The 20,516-nt window shown below is 38.3% G+C and overlaps 1 protein-coding gene across 1 annotated transcript in view; it reads right to left on the bottom strand.

Moving 5' to 3' along the window:
* LOC110169444 (cGMP-inhibited 3',5'-cyclic phosphodiesterase 3A-like) overlaps nt 1-20,516 on the bottom strand; it is a 104,092-nt gene that overhangs the window by 39,763 nt on the left and 43,813 nt on the right. Inside the window, exon 4 of the mRNA XM_055155874.1 lies at nt 559-609. Coding sequence (XP_055011849.1) covers nt 559-609 — 51 coding nt within the window. The remainder of the gene's footprint in view (nt 1-558; nt 610-20,516) is intronic.

Here is a 20,516-nt window from a genome sequence, read left to right as displayed (position 1 = left end):
AGACCAAGACTTCTTAAGAAAGACCGATTGTGCTTGTGTCTATTATATGGTTATAATCTATGAAACTCATAAGATCATTATGATCCCATGGAGAGCTGTAGATCATGCTAGCGTGTAGCAGATTTTTTTTCATTTGTACCAAAATGACTACGTGACACTGCCAAATCCCATTTGAAGAAGGAAGTAAGTAGAGAGCAGTGGGCGTATGCCGGTGGCAGTGAAAACAGGGGTTGATTGGTAATATGGCGTCTTGAAAATAAGCGATTAAAGATTGCTCAAACATGCACAAATCACTGCAGATACAACTTGGGTGAGTAAATGGTATGGGGAAACAACTACAACATGGTTTAAAGATGAAGAAATAAGGTACATTTTTGATGAGGGAACAGCATTATAACATGTTTAAAATCTCCAAATGGTCAATTTTACAAACAGGACTTGACCAGCCTCTTGACCAGCAATCATTTCTTGCACTCTGTCTCTGTTTTGTGTTATGCATACATCTCCTAGTCTGGGGGTTGTTTTGGAGGGAGTAGTTCTTATGTGAACGTGGCTAACCTGTGATCCTCGGGAGCCCCTCTTGTGGTCCCAGTCTGAGCGGGAAAGGATCTGTGGGAAGAGACACACACATGGTCAGACCACTTCCTGTTTCCATTCTACATTCTCTTCCATACACAGTCGGCACTATGAACCTGCATATAGCTTTATGATAGAGGAAGTCCACGCAAATAAAGGATAATCTGAAATGCTTTATTATTCCTATTTTATTATTCAATTTTCTAATCTCTGTTATAATGAAGTTTCCTCATCACAAACACACCTGGAGTTGTGTTTTGTTTCGTTCCGTTCACACATGTTTAACACACACACCCTGCACATTTAGACTGAGTTCTTATCTCAAAAAGCAAACATTGTAATTATGTGATGTCATGTGGTAAAACAGGAAGTGCTCCATTGTTTTTAAACTCCATACAGTTTCACTAGAATAATTGGGATGATTTCAGCAATGGAATAGCCAATCTCTACTGAATTAAAGGGTAAAAAGAGCTGTTAACTTGAAAACTACTACTTCATGACATCACAAGGTGGAACAGAGTATTTTGAGCCTTGGAGATGTAGACAGATTTATAAAGTGTTACTCAAACATGAACGAAACAAAATACAACTCCAGGTGATGAGGTAACAACATTATAAAATGGCTTAAAGCTCATAAGAGTCAATTTTGCATAATATTGGGCATTTTAACAACCCAATGCTGAAATGACTGAAACAATGTGTGAAAATCCCTCTCTCAACTCTGACAAAAAGAGAAATTAAAATGATCTAATCTTTTTAAAATTGTAAATACAGTTGAAAATAAATTCAGTATACTTCATCCTCATAGTTTGGGTTGCTTTACTTTCACTTTTCTTTAGTGGCTGTTGGCCTGGAGGCTGTGAGTTTTAACACTGTCTAATTACTGGCTGAGTGTTCCTCCCACATGCCTTGTAAAACCTTTTTCCTACTTTCCTGGAAGTCAGTGAATGCACCAGGAGTGTTCTGTCACTGTTTCTTGTACGGTACACTACAGCTGAGCCAAGTCAAGCCATAACTCCCCACACTGCCCCAGTCCTGCACAGGGCACATGACATCTCCACAGGGAAGAAGATAAGATAAGAAAGCAATGGATAATTCAGGTGTATTAGCTGTTAAAATAAGCAAATAACTATAAAAGCTATACTATGTAACTTGTTTCCATGGTGATGTTAATGTTTTATTCCATAGTAGAGTAGTATGGGCGGCAGTAGCTCAGTTGGTAGAGCATTCGCCCACTGATCCGAAGGCTGGCGGTTCGATTCCAGCTCTTGACATAAACATCACAGTTTGAGCGGTCAGATCCACTGACCCACAGGTTGGCTGGTGTGATTCCAGCTCCCACAGATGAATGCTGCTGTTGTGTCCTTGGGCAAGACACTTAACCCACCTTGCCCACAGTGTCTGCGTACACTGATGTGTGAATGTGTGTGTTGTAAAGTGCTTTGAGTGCCTTGAAGGTGGAAAAGCGCTATAGAAAAGACCATTTACAGCAAACCAGACCAGGTTACAGGACAGATCTGTGGAGAGGTGAGTCTGCTCATAGGAGGAAGAATGCCTAATTTCAAGGCATTTTTAAGCATGAGCAAGCACATTTGGAAGTTTAATGCGTTCACTCTGTGGAACATTCAAGGTAAAATAATCACAACTCCATGGAGACAAGCAGGTAGTGAACCCTCCACCAGGAAACTGCAATAATGTTCAATTATTATATTTCTTAAACATCTAGCATGACTTAAAGATGTTGTTTCTCAGAATTTACAGTTAGTCTATGTTAAACCAATGAAGACTTTAAGATGCTAAATACTAAACAAAAGTATTCTGAGTGTACTGTAATAAATACATTTACCAGGAAGTACACAGCAGTTACTTTGTAATATTGTTGCTAATGCATCTATGACGAATTTCCAATATAGTTTTTTGACATTTAATCCTGAGCTCTACTTAGTTAATTTGACCTTTTTGAATCGTGACCCAACTTTTTACCAAAAAGAACCACAACTCTATAGCATCCCTCGGTCAGTGGGTCAAAATGAAGCGACTTACTGGAAAGAATTTATCTTTAATCATGTTCAAAACAAACAAAAGGTACAGTTTCACTATTTCAACTTTGTAAAACCACAAACCTTTCAATTTGGACAATAAGGTGATTTTATTCAAGAACACCAGTGTTTATTGAGATGTAAACTGCAAATCAAGATCCTTAACGAGAAGTATGCTCCTGACCAGTTCACTAAAGCTATTGGCAGCAGGGAGCCTTCTAGTGCCAAACCCCATTTTACGTAAGCATCTGATATTCTTTGTATAACAACCTTTGGGAGACTTAAGAGTTCATTTGTACTGTTACAGAAAGATGTACAGATGTACCCCCTTAGAGTTTCAGACTATTTTCCTAAAATGCCTGACTAAGATGACTCTATTCAGACAGAATCTGTTTCACAGACAAATGGCTGGACTTTTTGTGAAGCTGAGGCTCTGGAGTTTTGGCCTCTGCTGTCCTCTAACTGTCTCTGTGCTCTCATTTGAATTGGGAACAAGCTCTACACACAGGAAGGTCAGATTTCAAATTCCACCTAAAATTTCTGGGGTGAATGTAAAAATAAGTATAGCTGGTGCTGGGGATGACCTGAGTGACAGCAGATTGAGCATCTGTTGAATCTTGACAATTCCCATGTCAAAGCTGAAGCAAATCTCACTAACAATTAGATTTAGGGGCTTGTAAATAGAAAAAAAAAGTTTGCATTATTTTTTTTTTTATTTGTGGGTTTGAGGTACAAATAGGTACAGATTCTTCACAGTATAAGTGGGTTACAGATCTCCATTAATGTTTTACATGTCCATGAGATTGAGAGTTCCCTTTTATCAGACACTGGACACACAGAAATTAATTCAGAAAAAGTAAGAGTGCCGCTTCAAGCTATTATAATCCTGTAACCTCTTCCAAAACATACCTGGAGATGTCTTTTGTTCAATTCAGTCTAATAAAAGTTACAGAGATGATTTGATCTGGCTGTTTATGTCACATCAACTTTACTTCATCATTCAGAAATCTGGTCACATACAAAAGGAATATAGGGATCAAATTATGACAAAACTAAAATGTGATATTGTAACATGTTCTACTTCCATCAGCCCCTACATTATCACAATTGAAATCTGTCTTGCAGCACACTCAAATTCCAATGAATAAACATTTTCCAAAACATGCCACACAGGATGATCTCACTGCAGCAGTCTGTGCCCTGAGTGCCCTTGTCATCTGTGTTGTATCCTGGGTTTTGTAGTTCTGAGCGGTGCTTCCTGACAGCCTGCTCATTGATACGCTTCATTCACTTGCACAGGACTGTCACTGTTCTTTCATGCACAAAACTTAGCTTCACTCTGCACTAAAAAAGTTATGGAGATCTGCGTCTTCACTTTGAGATGTAAACATATTGTAAATGATAGTATTTGCTGATTTTTATTGCACTTATGACAAATGACAGGAAGAATACTTGAAATACCTGCATTAAAGGTATACTATGTAACTTTTTTGTTGGGGGTCCATAACCTGCTTGTTCTTATGTATATGACCTGAAACGTTCCACAGTATGGCATTAAAGAGCTTTATCTTATAGGTGTTTCTACTGCTCAAAAATACATAAAAAAATAAAAATAAAAACGTAAAAAAACAGGCATTCTGATTGTGAGTGGGGTTCCCTCTCCACAGATCTGACCTGTAACTTTGTCTGGTTTGATCTTCAGGAAGAAAAAAATGTTTAATGCCATACTGTGAAAAATTCCAGACAAAGTAATAACCAGAAAAGTTAAACAATGCAATGATAATTACTATATCTTTGCACTGCTTCTCCTTACGACCTCTTGTACATAGCTGAGATATATTTATATTACTATATTTCTATATTTTATTTTTACTTATTTGGAACTTATTATTACATTTCTATTGTTGCTCATTGTTATTTGAATATATATTGTGATGTGTGAACTACTATGTCTAAATCATTTCTCTTGTAGAATATTAGAATTATATATGAAGGCTGACACAAAATATATTATGGGGATGAGTATTTATCGTGCGTACAGTTTCTTTGTAAAAGTGTGGAGATTTTTTTATATTTTTGTTGTAATACAGTAAGATTTGATGGTTGATTGGTAGAATAAATAACTTCTGGCTAATTATTGGTTCATCCTGCTATTTTGTAGCAGTGGGATAGAGTTGTTTCAATATTAACATTTATTGTAGTATATCTATGTAGCAATATATCATGCTTCAAAATGATCAAATTAGTGCAAGCAAGCAAGATTTATCACAGTGGAAGCCGCAATTTGAATGAACACAATAAGCAAATCTCAAAGCCTTCAGTTTTAAGTACCATAATTTCCTTCTTCAACAACAAAATATCCTGTCTTATTCTGCATAAACGTGTTCTAAAATTTAATTCTTGCATTCATTTGTCAGTTCTTATATCTTTTTTTTTTTTTTTTTTTTTTTGTAATTCTTCTGCACAAGTGAACTTTCAGCAGAATCCTATTAAATCACAAATCTGATCGCAAATGGAAAGATTGTCAGAAAAATCAAAATGAGATATTCGATAAGTCTTAAGCCCCAAATTGAAGTATTCTGTATTTGAATTTCTTTTGGGATCAATAAAGTATCTAACTACCAATCTATCTATACATTCACATTAAATTGTATTATACTATAGCGTAAAAACATAAAATAGGAGTGAGACATTTTGCAAAGCTTGTCAGAGAAGGAAAACTTGCAAATACACTCACCACATGAGCAGTGATTTGTGTTTTTCTTGCTAATACTAATAGTGTGGTTTCAAGCCTAAATTACATGATCAAATATCGTAATATGTATTTCTTAGACTTAAGTAAAGTAACTGTATGAATACCACCAAATATATCATTTATATAATTATGCCTTATTTGACAGCAGTCTCTTGTTATTTTTGCTACTTATTTTGAATGTATTATTACCATTTGTATTTTTGTTATATTATATGGTGATGTGGGGGCTGCTGTGTCCAAATAATTTCCCTTACGGATCAATAAAGTTTGTCTTAGTCTAAATAAAAGATTGAATATAGCTGTCTACAGTTACTCCATATTAGTACTCTGAATCTGAACACATGTTTTCAGTAGATGTATTTAGTAACTTCCCAACATTGCTGATGACAGCCTCTTGCATTCACAGCATAGGTTTTGGCAACAGCAGCAGGGCAGTGGTGCTAAACATGAGACAGCCGTAGTATAGTGAGGCTCTGCAGGCGCACTTATGTAACCCGGGCTTTCTTTCATCTGCATCTCTCACTCTCCACACAAACCTCTACGCCCCGCTTTGAAACTGTAACGAAAACAAGTCAAAACTGAAGCAGGAAAGGTGCCGATGAAGCCATTTTACATGCCAAAGTTGGGCTTAGAGCTACAGTTTGATTAGATGAAGCTCAAAGGCAAAGCATTTCAAGACACTGAACAATGAGTGTTGAAATATCATTAGACCAGTTCTAAGCTTGTATAAATGACCACGAGCTATGTCAAAAAATATTCAGTAACTATCTTGTTTTATAAAGGGCCCATATTACACTATTTTCTGATCTATGTTACAGTGTAGTTTCCTCATCAAAGACATACCCGGAGTTGTGTTTTGTTTCGTTTACACGTTTAACCCACAAATCCTGCATATCTTTCAGCCCTGGAACTACCCATTTCTACGGAACGAAAGCGTAATAAAGGATTACTCAAACATGTGTGAATAAAACAAACCATAACCCCAGGTATGTTTTTGAGGAGGTAGAAATGTTTGCCTCAAAACCTATTAAACTTAAACCATTATAAGACTTTTTGCATTTCCTTCCTCTGAATATTTATTCCTTTTGATGCATCCAAAAAGCTTATTTAGTTTTTTTCTGCAAATGGAAATCCCACTAAACAACACAATATCCGTACGGTTGTAGATTTTCCAAAGTAAATCGTGTTCATTTTCACCATAGAAGAGACTATACATGGAAAGTAGGCCATCGCTTAATGTATTGTTTGCTTTGATCTTGGATAACGCAGGCTATATGCTACAAGATGTCAGATTCAGGGCATTCAGCATAAGCACTGAAGCCAGCAACTTTAAAAGGCCCATATTAGGCTATTTTCATGATCATAATGTTGTTTATAATGTTGTTTCCTCATCACAAACATACCCAAAGTTGAGTTTTGTTTCTTTCACACATGTTTAACACACAATCCCTGCATATTTAAGCTGAGTTCTTGTTTCAAACAGAAAACGTTTTGTTCCACCATGTGATGTCATATGGTAATACAGGAAGTGCTCCACTGTGTTTTTAAACTCTATACGCCTTCACTAGACTCATTTGTAAGACCCGGGATTGCCAATCTCTATCGAACTGAAGGTAAAGAGTAGGTATTAACTTGAACGCTGTCACTACATCATATCACAAGGTGGAACAAGGAGTATTTTGAGCTTTGGACATGTAGACAGACATAAAAAACAAAGACAAAACACATCTCTGAGTGTGTTTTTGATGAAGTAACAGCATTATAACATGGCTAAAAGCTCACATGAGTCAATCTTGGGTAATATAGAACCTTTGAATAATGTTTTTCTATTGATCTGAGATGTGGTAATAATAACAAAATAAGGACAACATTTTCATTGCAATACAAATATTCTGATTTCAATTTCAAAGCCTGATAAAATACAAATTCTCTCATTTAAAAGACAGTTGAATGCAATGTTTATGTTCCACAAATAGTTCAAAAAAAGTTCAAAAACGTTCTGAAATTTGTCTGATTTTTTGCAGTAACCATACCTGCTCAAATTAATATCTAGTTTTGATTGTAGTTTTAGGATTTATCTGGGTATCTATGGTACTTTTTAACAGCCCAAGTCATAAATATGTCTTGCTGTAAATATACACTGCAGTATATTAACAGCTGGGACAATTGTTATTCATACCACTTCTTCTTAACAAAAAGAATCACTCTCAAATTGCTTCAGAGTGAACTTTTAACCCAGTTCAAATGGCAAAGTCCGTCATGGAGCTACATCAACAACAGAACCATGAATTGTGAGGGAAAGAGGAGGTTATCCAAGCTTGTTAATCCTTTCAAAACCGCATCAATAACCATAAAACTGTAAGAATAATAACAGAAAATGTCATGTTTGAGCATTTACGGCCTTGTTTTGATTCTTCTTAAAAACCCGTGACATCCCGCAAGCTGCCAGTACATTCGCAAGAGGTGTATGAGCTCCCAATTTTTCATGTATTTGTCCTAAAATTATAGCGCAACCTGGTGAGAAACATAACAGCTTGACACATGTACATGATGTCCTATGTTTCAACCCTTGCTACATTCATTACACTGCATATAACTCACAAAGAGCCTAGTATTAGCCTATCATATGTGCTCCATCACTCAGGACAATATGGCTGATTTATAGGTGACTAACGCATATCCTCTGTAGCGGAAAATGTTGTTAAAAACAGACCCGCATCTCTCAATCTCTACTACGAACATGACAAGCTCAACTAAGCATGTGTTGTCTTTGGATTTCAGCGTGAGCCTTTTTAGGTGATTTACGGTAGTTAGCAATCTGAAAAAGTAGTCCATCTGCGTAGAATATCTGAGGCAGTCTTTTGATACGCCTCCAGTGTATGGTAGCTCCCAGTTTGACCTGATGTTCGTACTCCCATTAGAGGACTTCAGTTGCAGAAACAACAAATTACAAGGCTACGAATGAATAATTCTGAGAAGGTTTTGTCCTAGAAAGAAAGTCAAAGCGGATTCCATTATACGTTACATTTTCAAATCAAATTACAAATCGAATACACAGGTTGAGAAATAATAAAATGAATAAAATCACAAACAACTAATTCAGATCGATGTAGCTGTCAGTCTGGATAAGCCTGGATAAATACTGGGAGTGTGTTTTTTCACAAATTTGGACATTACAAGTTCCAGCTCAGTGGATGCTCAGATACATACAATCGGACAAATTCTATTGGCTAAGATGTATGTACAATCCCTCAGTCGTCCAGGCAAAATCCACGGCAAAGGAGAAATTCAATTTGTCAACCGGACAAACGTTTATTTAGGTAAAAAAAAAAAAAAAAAAGCTCCATCCAAGCCACTTCTTCAGTTCTAGTCAGAAGCTGGTGGACACATCCTTATGTCTGCCAGCAGGGAGGAGCTAACTACACTGAAACTACTCTGAAACTAACACCTTACTTGTTTACAGTTTCTGCTATTGGCTAAAAATATAGGACATGTAAACAGATATAGTCAACAACAAAGGAAACAGGAAATGAACCCTAAGGAGTTTCCCCCCACAAAAAAAACATAACTTTTGTGAACTTGAACTGTAGATGTGACCTGTCAAATCTGAGCTCATTTTGACCAAACACCAGGGACTTGATTCTTTTTGCACACACGCAGTCAGCCAACAACAGTGGCCGATTTCCTTTTCATCATAGAGGCATGCTCCAATTCATCTTTTGGCATGTCTCATTGTTCTCTATCACTATCCCGAATTTCATTTGCTTGCGACAAACTTTGCTTGTCCTCACTCTCATCGAGGTCCAATTCTAGGTGGTGTCGTCGAGTCGGGTCACCTCGGGGATTGTTGCGATGCCCGGGCCAGTCGATCTGATACCTGGTTTGGGGACTTTTCGTTGTGATCGTTTGCAAGAAAAAATAATAAGTGTGTAAGAAACCCACAAAGAACAATAGCCAAATATTGTTTAGGTAGTCGATAAGTGAAAGGCACCATACCTGATTTTGTGAAGAAAAAAACTAAACAAAACAAAAACAAAAAACAACAACAACAAAACACAATAGTTCATTGTAAATAATTTGCTGCAGTCCAAAGTTATTCCTAATTACTAGTAATTATTCGCTAACATCAGTTTTCAATGCTAACAACAACTATACTGCTTATACTTGCCCACTTCCTGGTTCACGGAGGATAAAACGCTTTAGAATTAGATGCAGACAACACTCAGCAGCCTTACTTTGACTCTAAGAGCTGCTTTTATAACATATTTGTATACACTACAAAAAACAGTCAGCCCCATTAAAGTAGACTATTATTGTCAAAATACAGTGAAGTTGCGGTACTTTGAAGATCTCAAGGAATTTCAAGTTCAAGTGTCATTCAAAGCATATTTTCTAATCACAGGTTGGAAATCATTAGAAAGCACAAATGCCATTTCGAGAAGTAGCCTACATATGAAAACACGCTATAGGAGACAGACACAGATGTAAAAGCCAAATAGAGCAAGAGCCCACTGCACCCTCCCACAGCCTCAAACCTGAACTCTTACATTTTGTTTTATGTAAATCAACACAACCTTCTCTTTCCAGGAACAACATTTTGGCTACAGCGAAAACCACAAACCTTGCTGTCAACATACAGTATCATATTGGAGAGGTTGGCTTCAGAGTGATCCCTGTGCAGACCATAAGAACACTCTATTGATGTATTGCATTGCACAGGTTATTTTTCCATCTATAAAGAGATAAGCACATACAATATTTCCTCATTGAGCTGCTGTGGAAAAGTCAGTTGTGGTTCACTGGTTTTATGGCAGATGCACAACACTGACCACTGGCCCATAGATCTTACTAAGAGTGTAAAATAGCTGATTAAGGACTTTAAAGAGTACAACACACACTTTGCATTTTTATACATGCTCATTCAAATATATTTTTAAGTAGTTAAAGGTTGTATGGAGGATTTTTTTTTTTTGTTTCAAATGGTCAATGATAGCATTATAGAGATGCAGTAGCCTTGTAATTATGATGACCAAAAAAAAGAGAATAAAAATTCATCAACTCTGGACGTGGTGGGGCCAGCTAAACACTTGCCAATAGATAACGACACTGCCTCGTTATCTGTTAGCTGACAGGCTGTCAATCAATCTCCCTACGTTTCTAGCGTAACTGACCTGCCTGCGCGCCGCCGGTACGTGGTTTACGTACGCCTGTCACGCAGTCCACAGACGCAAGACGCTGTTTACTCCACCAACGCAACAGTTCTTAGCGGCTTTTTTTGACCTATATCTTCCTCGCAGTTAGCACAAAGTTTGTTGCAATGGCAGACAAGAATCCAGGAGCAGTTATCCGCAAAAGAAAGTCAGTTTTTGAGATTGCTGAAAGAAGAAGACAAGGGGAAAAGCAGCGAAGCCAAACTAAGGTGATTCTTGAAGATTCATTCCAGCGATGGCGCAACTGAAGCAGACGCAGGGTCTAAAGACTGACGCACTGGTCGCCAAATTACTCCTGGACAGGTCACTTCTGCTTATTATGAAAACGTACTTTATTTCCAAGAGCTAGTCAAACGTTTTTCAGGACACGAAAGCGATATCCTATGTCTGAAAACGTAATTTTCAAAGCAAAGAAAGAGTCCGCTTGCTGCTGCGTGTTGTGGCTAGTTCATTCGCACAGAATCTCCGCGCAACCTTCTCTGCACCCCTTTCCTGCTCCTCTCCCCGCTGCCCGATCCGCTCTTCCCCCTTCTCCTCACTTCTCTGGGCACGGAATCTCCGCGCACCGCTCCCCTCTCCTCTCTCCTCTCCTCTCTCCCTGCTCCGCTCTTCTCCCTGCTCCTCACTTCTCGTCCGCGCACGAAATATCCGCGCACCCGCTCCCCCCGCTCCTCACTTCTCCGTCTTGCCTAACCAACACTGTAGTTAGTTGTTTACAAGTCATGTGCAGCGCACCGGCTGTAAACAAACCTGTTTCTGGCGTAAAGAGGAGGCGGGAGGAGGCGTTTCTACGTAGGGAGCTGTAGGGGAGGGGGGGTGGTTTCACGCATGCGCAACATTTGAAAAAGGACAAACAGTCGCTGGATTTCTCATTCCTTGGAAAATCCTCTATACAACCTTTAATAGGGGTGAGATGAGACAGAATTTTCACATTAGATGGGGTCCACGAGAATGAGATGAGATTTTGAAATAATTTACAATAATCAGATTTATTTTGGTCACATGACTTTAATATATTGTGTGGTTAAAGTATTTTATGTATTGATATGGTTAGAAAAATGACCAAATTAAGTCATTTTCATATGTTTTTAATAATTGAGTTTTTTGGGTCACCTGACTTTAATATATTGTGTTGTAAGTGTAATTTATTTGTTGTTATAATTGGAAAAAAAAACTATCTCATCGAATTTCCAAAACCAGATTCAGAGTTTGCATGTTTCTCTCCGTGTCTGGGTGGGTTTCCTCTGGGCACTCTGGTTTCAACTCAGAACATGCACAATAAATAAAATCCTCAAGCTGAGGTAGTCCAAGCACAGGTCAAGATCTGGGAATGGGTCCTTGAGGGTGTAAGGCAGAAGCTCACTGCTCTTCACAGGTTCGTTTCAGGATGGGTCAAATGCACAGAATGAATGTATAGCATGTTAAGCACACTCGGTAGAGATTATGGAAACTAAATCTTATCTTCAAACATTCTTAATATCTTCTGTCAGTCTTCGGAAGGTGCAATGAAAGCAGAGTGTACCCATGTAACCCAAGATAAGCACCCTGTGGCCACTTCAGATGGTCGGCCCTCACATGGGCAGGGCTGCAGTGGGTCAGGGCCAGTCCCAGAGCGGCTGTGAGTGAGAGTGTTAAGAGGCACTGTGAGGGTGCCAGGGCCCACGTCTGCCCCGTCCAGAACTGAGGAGCTGTGGAGCGGAGCCAATGCCCAAGAACTTAGCCAGCCTCTGGGGCCCAATGCAAACAGTGTCAGAGTAAACAAACCGACGCAGAATATGGGAAAGACTGAAGGCTTCACCTGAGGAAGTTGCGAGAAATGCCACTACTTTTGTCCTGAGTGCTGTTACTCTCCTCAGACAGTCGAAACACAGGATCTACTGAACCTAGCTGACCAGTGTCTGTTAACATCAGAGACTGAATAATGAAGTGGACTAAGGCAGTGTGGCGTCACCCATAGTGTCTGAATTTAAGAACAAAACAATTAAAATAAAAACACCAGCATCATGTAGAGAGGGTTAATACAAACATTTTAAGACTAAAATGAGGAGCATGACTGCAGAAGTTACAGAGACAGGGGTTACAATTTTTTAGTCAATTGCAAACCGAGTCAATGGAGCCAGAAGCACCCCCATAAACACTTCCTATTTGGAGCGTGGAGGCTGGTGTGTTGGCTCTGTCCATTTATATATACAGTACAGTCTATGGTTAAGATGCATAAATAAATCTTCAGTTGCAGAAGTTATGAACTTCAGTTGCAGACAGAGTTACAGAGAGACAAGAAGGGACACAGCACTTCGATCGATAAAACAAAATGAGCACATTCACATTCATTAACACATATGACAAGGCTAATAATCAATACAAGAATAAAATACACAGAATACTGAATACCTGAATTAAAATGTATCTTGTAACATAGTCTGATTCTGAACGCCATGTATTCCTTTGAATACCGGGCATATTCTGAATGTCACCAAATGAAAAAGTAACTGTACCGGAATACAGGTACTCAAAATTAATATTCTGACCAGGTACTTATATGCAGTTACTTCCCAACACTGTCTATTTTATTCAAAAGTCTGAGTGAATTTGTCATGGAAGAGAGATGTACTTTATAAATGAATGATCCATTGGTAAGAAAAAGTATATTTGACATAAACTATGCATATTAAAAAAAAAACAAAAAAAAAACACACGCAGTGTTAACAGCATCAATGCAGACAACACCTTAACCTCAAACTTGTGTAAACTACTTGAAACTCCCTTGATCCCTTGATTCAGTTTATGGTTTCTCAGTAAGTGCCGCATAGACGTATTTTGTTATGCTGATTCCACACTATACACAGGTTAATGAAGCTACTGTAGGAGGCCAGAGATCAGTGCAGTCCTGACCCTGGGGTTTCTGCAGCACCTCTCCATCCAATTACAACCTCGCTCTCTCTCTTCTGCCAAGTCTGGAGCACGCACACACAAACAGCCCCTGGCCATAATGTTATTTCTTTATATATTCTCCTCTGTAGCGTTACTCGCACCGCTATGCCTTTAGCTTTGGTGGACAAAATGAAAGTAGGTCGCGTTGGACTAAAAAGAGTATTCGTCTGAAAGCTTAGGCACTGACAGCAGCTTAGCCCACAGTACGACACGGTAGCACAAATATTGGGATAAAGGGCTTTGTGATTCACTGTAATCTGGACTTAAACCTGGAGCTGGAGGTGTATCATTATCCCATAAAACTCAGTACTGTTTTAAGAACTGTAAGTCATTTTAAGGACTACTAATTTGGACATTTTTACGACTATTTGGAGTGGCCATTTTAACAATCGGAATTTCCCGTATTGTGACGCAAGTGTGTTAGCTAAAAGAGAATGGAGTGATTTATAATTATCTCATGAAGTCAAACTAAATATATGTAAACATAAACAACAACTAAGAAAGTTGTAATTTCTTAGTTGTAATTACCAAGTCTAATATAGCAAGTTTACCTAGCCATTTTTACAATCATTTTCATCATTCCCATAAGAACCTTCCGGGGCTGCATAATGTCAAAACAAAACAGCAATGTGAGCTGATGCAAATATTAAATTGCAAAGACTGTATTATTTATATTATAATGTTGGAGGAATAATGTAGTACCTGTAATTTAGAGCCCTCTACATACATGTTCTGCAATGCATGAGATTCTTATATTCAGTTATTATTAGTAGTATGATTTCTTCTCTTAAATGTTCTTGAAGTTGGTTACAATACAACAGAACACACATTTGAAACAGGTAACACAATTCTAATCGCAATGGCAATCACAATTAGATTTTTTAAAAATGGAAATATATGTTTCATAGTTGCCATAATAATTAGTAATTCAAAATAAAATCATATTTTCAATGGTAAAAAGTCCTCAAAATGTTGCCTAGAGGTAGCTGAAACCTAGGATGCTGAAGTGATTTTCCCATCACATATTAAAAACAATCATTTTTAATATAGTCATTGCAATTTCTAAGCAGCAAAAGTTTACTTGAGGCAACTATTTTACAATTTTAGTCTTCACATTTTTCTGTATGAGTGTATGGTCATTTTATCTATTTGGGAATCCCATCAGTTAAACTTCTATTACAGAAAGCAGCGGTCAAGGCTTTACTGTGGGAATGTTCCTGAACGCCTCATGCAGGTCCAGTATATTTCCAAGCAGAGCGTCCAGGTGAGTGTGCGTAAAAAGGCCCGCCACAGCTGTCCGCTTCAGGGATGTTATAAATCTATCCTTCAGCCTGCGTCTCCACTGGCTCCTATTCACCAGCGCTTAATGTTTTACAGGTTTTTAGCGTTGGGGGTCAGTCATTGTGGGTCATTTGCGTCATCACTGGTGGGAAGGGAGCCGTAGAGGTGGGCTGCCAAAGCGTGGAGGCCAAAGCGAGGAATGAGGAACTTGTGAGAATGTGTGTGAAGAGAAAAGCACTCTTAAAGCTGTTGTGCACATGGGCCACTTTTTCCAGACGCAAATGTAGAATGAATGAGAACAAATGGGGAAAAGTGATTCTAAACTGTTTATAAAAATGGCCAGCTCTGAAAATATTTGGGTTTCAAATACCAACAGAGTAAAATAAGTAGATTCAGCTATGCAGGGTTTGGAAATGCATGTCTTGCTGTATCAAAATAAGGAATGATCTAATGCGAACCAGTTTCAAACCATGCAGAACTTGATAATTTCTGAACAAATAATTAACAAAGACTAATCAGGGACTAAACCAAGACCAAGGCCTCAAAAACTAAACAAAATAAAACTAGACCACTGGTTCCCCTTGGATGGGTTCGGGGATCTCTGGGGGGGAGGGGCTCAAAAACATTGCAGTTTTTAAAGTTTTACATTAACTTTACAAGCTACTATATTTGTTTATACTTCTTTAAATGCCTATGAAATGCACAGGACTATATTGCTGTAACATATACATTTAAGGAGAAAACATTACATATTCATTTGTTTAGTAAAGTATTATTAGAGGGGTCCTGTGTGATCTTTGCATCAACAAGAAGAATCAAAACAGGACTAAACCAAATACTACAAGACTCAATCACTACATTGCCTCTATTATATGTTTTAAGTAAGGCTGGGGATCATTAAGAAGTTGCTAATACAATACATACCTTGATACCTCCATCCATAAGCCACGATACAATACATATCTCGATACAGTACACTTTCAGTTCGATACGATACATTTCCACTCAATTCGATACAGTTCAAAAGAAATAAAGGCTAAATCATGTCTGTGACACTAAAAGTCTTTGTTAAACCACTTCTTATGCAAAGTTAATATGAAACAAACCCATTTTAATCATCAAAACAGTGAAAATGTCAAATGTGTTGCATAAATGAGTTTCCTTCCTCTAAACAAGCAATAAAACTGTAGTGTGGTAACAAAATAATTTTGTAAAATATACAAAAAAAAAAAAAGTATTTTACAGGCTATTAGGTGCTCTGGATTATAAGACACACTGTCATTAAATGATCTATTTTCGAACGTTTTTCAGAAATAAACCACACCGGACTTTAAACAAAACACAACAGTTGGATGGGTCAGTCGGACTTTGTTTGGCGCGTTCACGGTGACTCTGGGCTTTGATCAATTGTGGAGCGTAGGGAGGATGGATTGTTGCCATGTTTGCAGTGACTCAGTTGTTCAGTTGTGGCTCAGAAAGGCACATTGGACTTGCTTTTTTGGTTCGTTCCTCCGTCCCGTTCCTTGTCCCCGTGGAATGATGAGTGTGGCTGCAGGTGTGTTTCGTTGCGCGGTCGCTGTCTGCTCCGTGTGTGTTTGCCTGTGCTGCAGGTGGTGCGGCTTTGTAGTTTACTGAAGTCGTGCGGGGACACCCGAGTGGATTCGTGTATAGGGTGCTCTGGATTGATGCGCGCGCGGTCATTTTTTGATGGGGTTAGAGGCTTAAGAGCATGCATAATAGCCCAGAAAATACGGTTCTCTAAGAGATATATCGATACAGCAGTCCCTGATATCGATACTGTATCATCACATTAAATAATACAATATAGTGATATTTTGATATTTTTTCACACCCCGTACTTTTCACCATTCAAATGATATAATATTTGATTTTAGATTGTTCATTGCCATGACAGCAGCCCTAAACTCTCATCACTTGGGAGCCCATGGATAAACTGATAAAGAGCCACAGTTTTCCTGTCCTGTACCATCTCTGTTTGGTCCACCGTTCCCCTAGTTTGCACACTTCCTCTTCCTCTCATTTGTGGAGTGTGACTAATGGGATTTATCCTCTTTAGGTTTCCTGGGAGAGACTTAGCTTTATCCTCAGAGGGTGTAAGGGCTGTAGAGGAGATAGAGGGAGAGAGTGGCCTGAAGGAGAGCTCACTGGGACTACTCCAATATTTTGACCTCGAAATCAGAAAGTATGCCACTGACAGAGCACTAATCAAGAGCTAGTTAGATGAATGCAAAATATTCATAGGTCAAATATTAGGGAAAATATAAATCTGAAAGTTGTATGTTTTCTCACATCTCCAACAGTAAAGGTGTTTTGGGATCTAATTGTAATTTTTCTGATGAGTACTGCAATTGTAATTTATGTTTTTATATCATATGATTTCTTTTTAAAGGTCTTACATTACACAGAATTGACTCTTCTGAGATTTAAGCCTTGTTATAATACCGTTACTTCATCACAAACATATTTGGAGTTGTGTTTTGTTTCAATCACACCTAGATACCTGCCTCAAATTACTTACGTATTCCAGCAATATTCTTAGATTGCATTCTAATTTGCACAGCCCTATCTCTGGACACGTTTCTCCTTAGCTGATGAGCCATGACTGACGGACATAATGATGTTGCCAGCTCCTCACTCTCCTTTGGGTGAGAAAGGGGGATGTGGCGAGTCCAACCTGGCAGCCCACCTCCAGTATTCTGCCAAAACCATTAGCGTATAATGGGCCAGTCAGGAGAGCCCAGGGACAAACACAGTGCCCACTTGTTTGTTTGTTTTACAAGGCTCAGCTCCGGACTGAAAAATGCCAGTATATATGCCAGTGTAGCTAAAATTCACTATTGAGGCACTGAGAAGGAGAACAATAGTGAGAGATAAGACTGAAAACACGTTATAATGTGTTGTGAATAAATTATCTGACAGACTTAAAAGAGTTAACAATAGCTGCAAGTGCTATTGGGGACATTAGACTGCAAAAAAATAATATCCATTGTAGATAATTTCATTTTAAAATATCTTGAATCCTAGAATATTTAAAATGATTGACGCTTCTGAATACATGGCTTTAGAATTGTCAAAGTGATAGAAAATCAAACAAATCAATAAAACTATTATCAAAACTAGATACTCATTTGAGTAAGTCATATTCAGAGGACAGACATTAACCTTTCCTGAAAAGCTTTAGTATCAGAACAAGTACAAAACCACATAAAATAATACACGCCCATGGACCACAATGGAACCTACCTGTATGACTGAGGGATTATAAAGGGATTAGATATAAAACCACTTGATAATATAAAAGAAAGTACTATGATTCAATGTTGAAAATGACATTCTATTGTGTTCTTAGTATAATTGTGGTATCAGAACTGGTATTGAGTTTGAAATTTTAGTATTGTGACAACACTGCATTGCTCACTACTTTATTTGTCGTAAACAGGATAAGGAAATTACATTTAGGATTTATTTCATTTTATTTTTATTTTAAACTAAACATCAAACTGTTGGCCTCCTTTTTTGTTTGTGCATTCATAAATCTTTCCTTTTGCAATAACCAGTGTAAGATTTCTGTAGAACTCTAACAATACCAACACATGAGCCACAATCATCATTATCCCCAAGTGCGGCGTGTTCATTTTGAGTCCATTGTTTTGTTATTTAGCTGTTGATTAACTTTGAAAGGCCCTTGTGACGTACATAGACTGGTCCAAATGAGTTACAGCCTCTCGTCGCAGCCAGACTTATGGCTTCATAAAACCTTTTACTGGAGAAGAGTGACACCAGGGCGCCTTTGTCCCACAATTATCGTCCAAATGAATCATTGCAAGGCCACAAACAACTACACTAAACACACTCACGTCTCAGTCCACTGGCAGAGCGCTGTTTTCATCTATAAATCTCATCTTTCATCTTCATCTAGGTCTAGTGGCTCTTTAAGGTAATGCCTCTTGTGTACACTATCTCATCTGACCTCTATTCTACCACACCAGCTCATTCCATAAGTTAAAATGACTTGAGTTCATGGTCATTTTGACTAGGGTAGACTTTCTTATATGACCTAGAATATATTATTTAAACGTGCACTAATATCTAAATGTATCTATTTCACACAAGAGAAGTCAGGCCAAGTTGCAGATCAGATTTGCGGACAGTAAAATTAAATTAATACATGATAGAAAGTTTAATATTGTCATTACAGGCTATGCAATATCTATATGGAGACACACTTGTGGCATGCCCAGATTAGTTTTAGTTCTGGGATAAAGGCAGTGAATGAGTGAAAAGATAATTGTGAATGGAGCATTAGGCCATTGTTTTGTGTGATACAACTGGAAACATAGATTCTACAGACGAATCCTCCAAAAATCAGGTCCCACAGGCTCCTCTGCTCTACTCTGAGGTTTGATAATGTTCACATTAAACACACGCAGGCCGCTGCTCACCAAAACTTGCCTGACCAGTTTGGAGTGAAAAAGCCTTTGCACACACACACACACCACATCAAAATTTTGATCATACTGGGACTAACCTGGAACTCAACCAGGACTACAACAGAACCAAATCAAGTCTTCATCAGGACTAAACTGGGATCAAGCCAGGACCAAAGGTAGTTAATGATGCCTTCAAATTGTGCTTACTTTCATTTCTTAATTTTAAATAATACATCAAAACATTTTTTTAGAACAGACATTAACAAATTGTAAATATTCTGCATGCACAGGGAGTCCAGCTAATACATTGTTTCATCTTTAATTCACAGGCTGACTCAGCACAGCCCTCTTGTGTTTGTGTCTGAGTGCATGTGTGTGTGTGTATGAATGTGTATGTGCATCCGTGTGTGTGTGTCTGTGGTCATTTGACAGCTTAGGCCCCCACCCACTCTCTCCTCTCCCCCCTGCAGCTGCACACAGAGCATTTACAATCCCATCAAGATTCCCACTGGAGTCCAGTCAACAAGCCCTCTCAAGCAAACAGCTCTAAATCACAGGCCTGTATAAATCACTTCAGTACAAGTGTGAACACAGAGTCACCCACTGTACCACCATGTGTACGTGCCCACACTGAGGTTTACAGACTGCAGAGGCGCATGGGGCATTGATGTCTGCTTCCTCAAACTGTAATCGGCAAAAGAAAGGTCTAAAACAAAGAAATATGTCAGTAATCTGGAGTCATACCTTTTCCCCCCTTCTAAGTCTAAGTCTAAGTCTAATATTAGTATCTGTGAGATCAGAGTTTTTACCGGGTTCTGGAAGATACTGAGAATTTAGATTAAAATTTGGACCCAATAATTTTTCTAACCTGTCCCAGTCTCTGTGTGCTCATGTGTGCAGCAAATGGGTGTACATTTGTGAGATATGTTTAAAGGCTCCATATTACACCATTTTTGAACTATGTTATAATGTTTCCTCATCACAAACATACCTGCAGTTGTGTTTTGTTTAATTCATGCACGCTTATCACACAAACCCTGCATGAGTTTTTCTCTCAACCTGAAAACACTTGTTCAGCTTGTAATGTCATGTGGGAATACTGGAAGTGCTCCACAGTGTTTTTAAACTTCATACACCTTCACTAGAATCATTTGGATACTTTCAGCTCTGGACTTGCCAATCTTTACTGACAAAGGTAAAAGGTAGCTATTAACATGAAAACTACTATCTAATGACTATTAAAAGGAGGAACAGAACATTTTAAACTTAACTA

Source organism: Boleophthalmus pectinirostris, unplaced genomic scaffold (genome assembly GCF_026225935.1).
Source record: "Boleophthalmus pectinirostris isolate CB_2022bp ecotype Guang Dong unplaced genomic scaffold, ASM2622593v1 HiC_scaffold_2, whole genome shotgun sequence".
NCBI lineage: Eukaryota > Metazoa > Chordata > Actinopteri > Gobiiformes > Gobiidae > Boleophthalmus > Boleophthalmus pectinirostris.
This window is presented reverse-complemented; position numbering and strand designations above follow the sequence as displayed.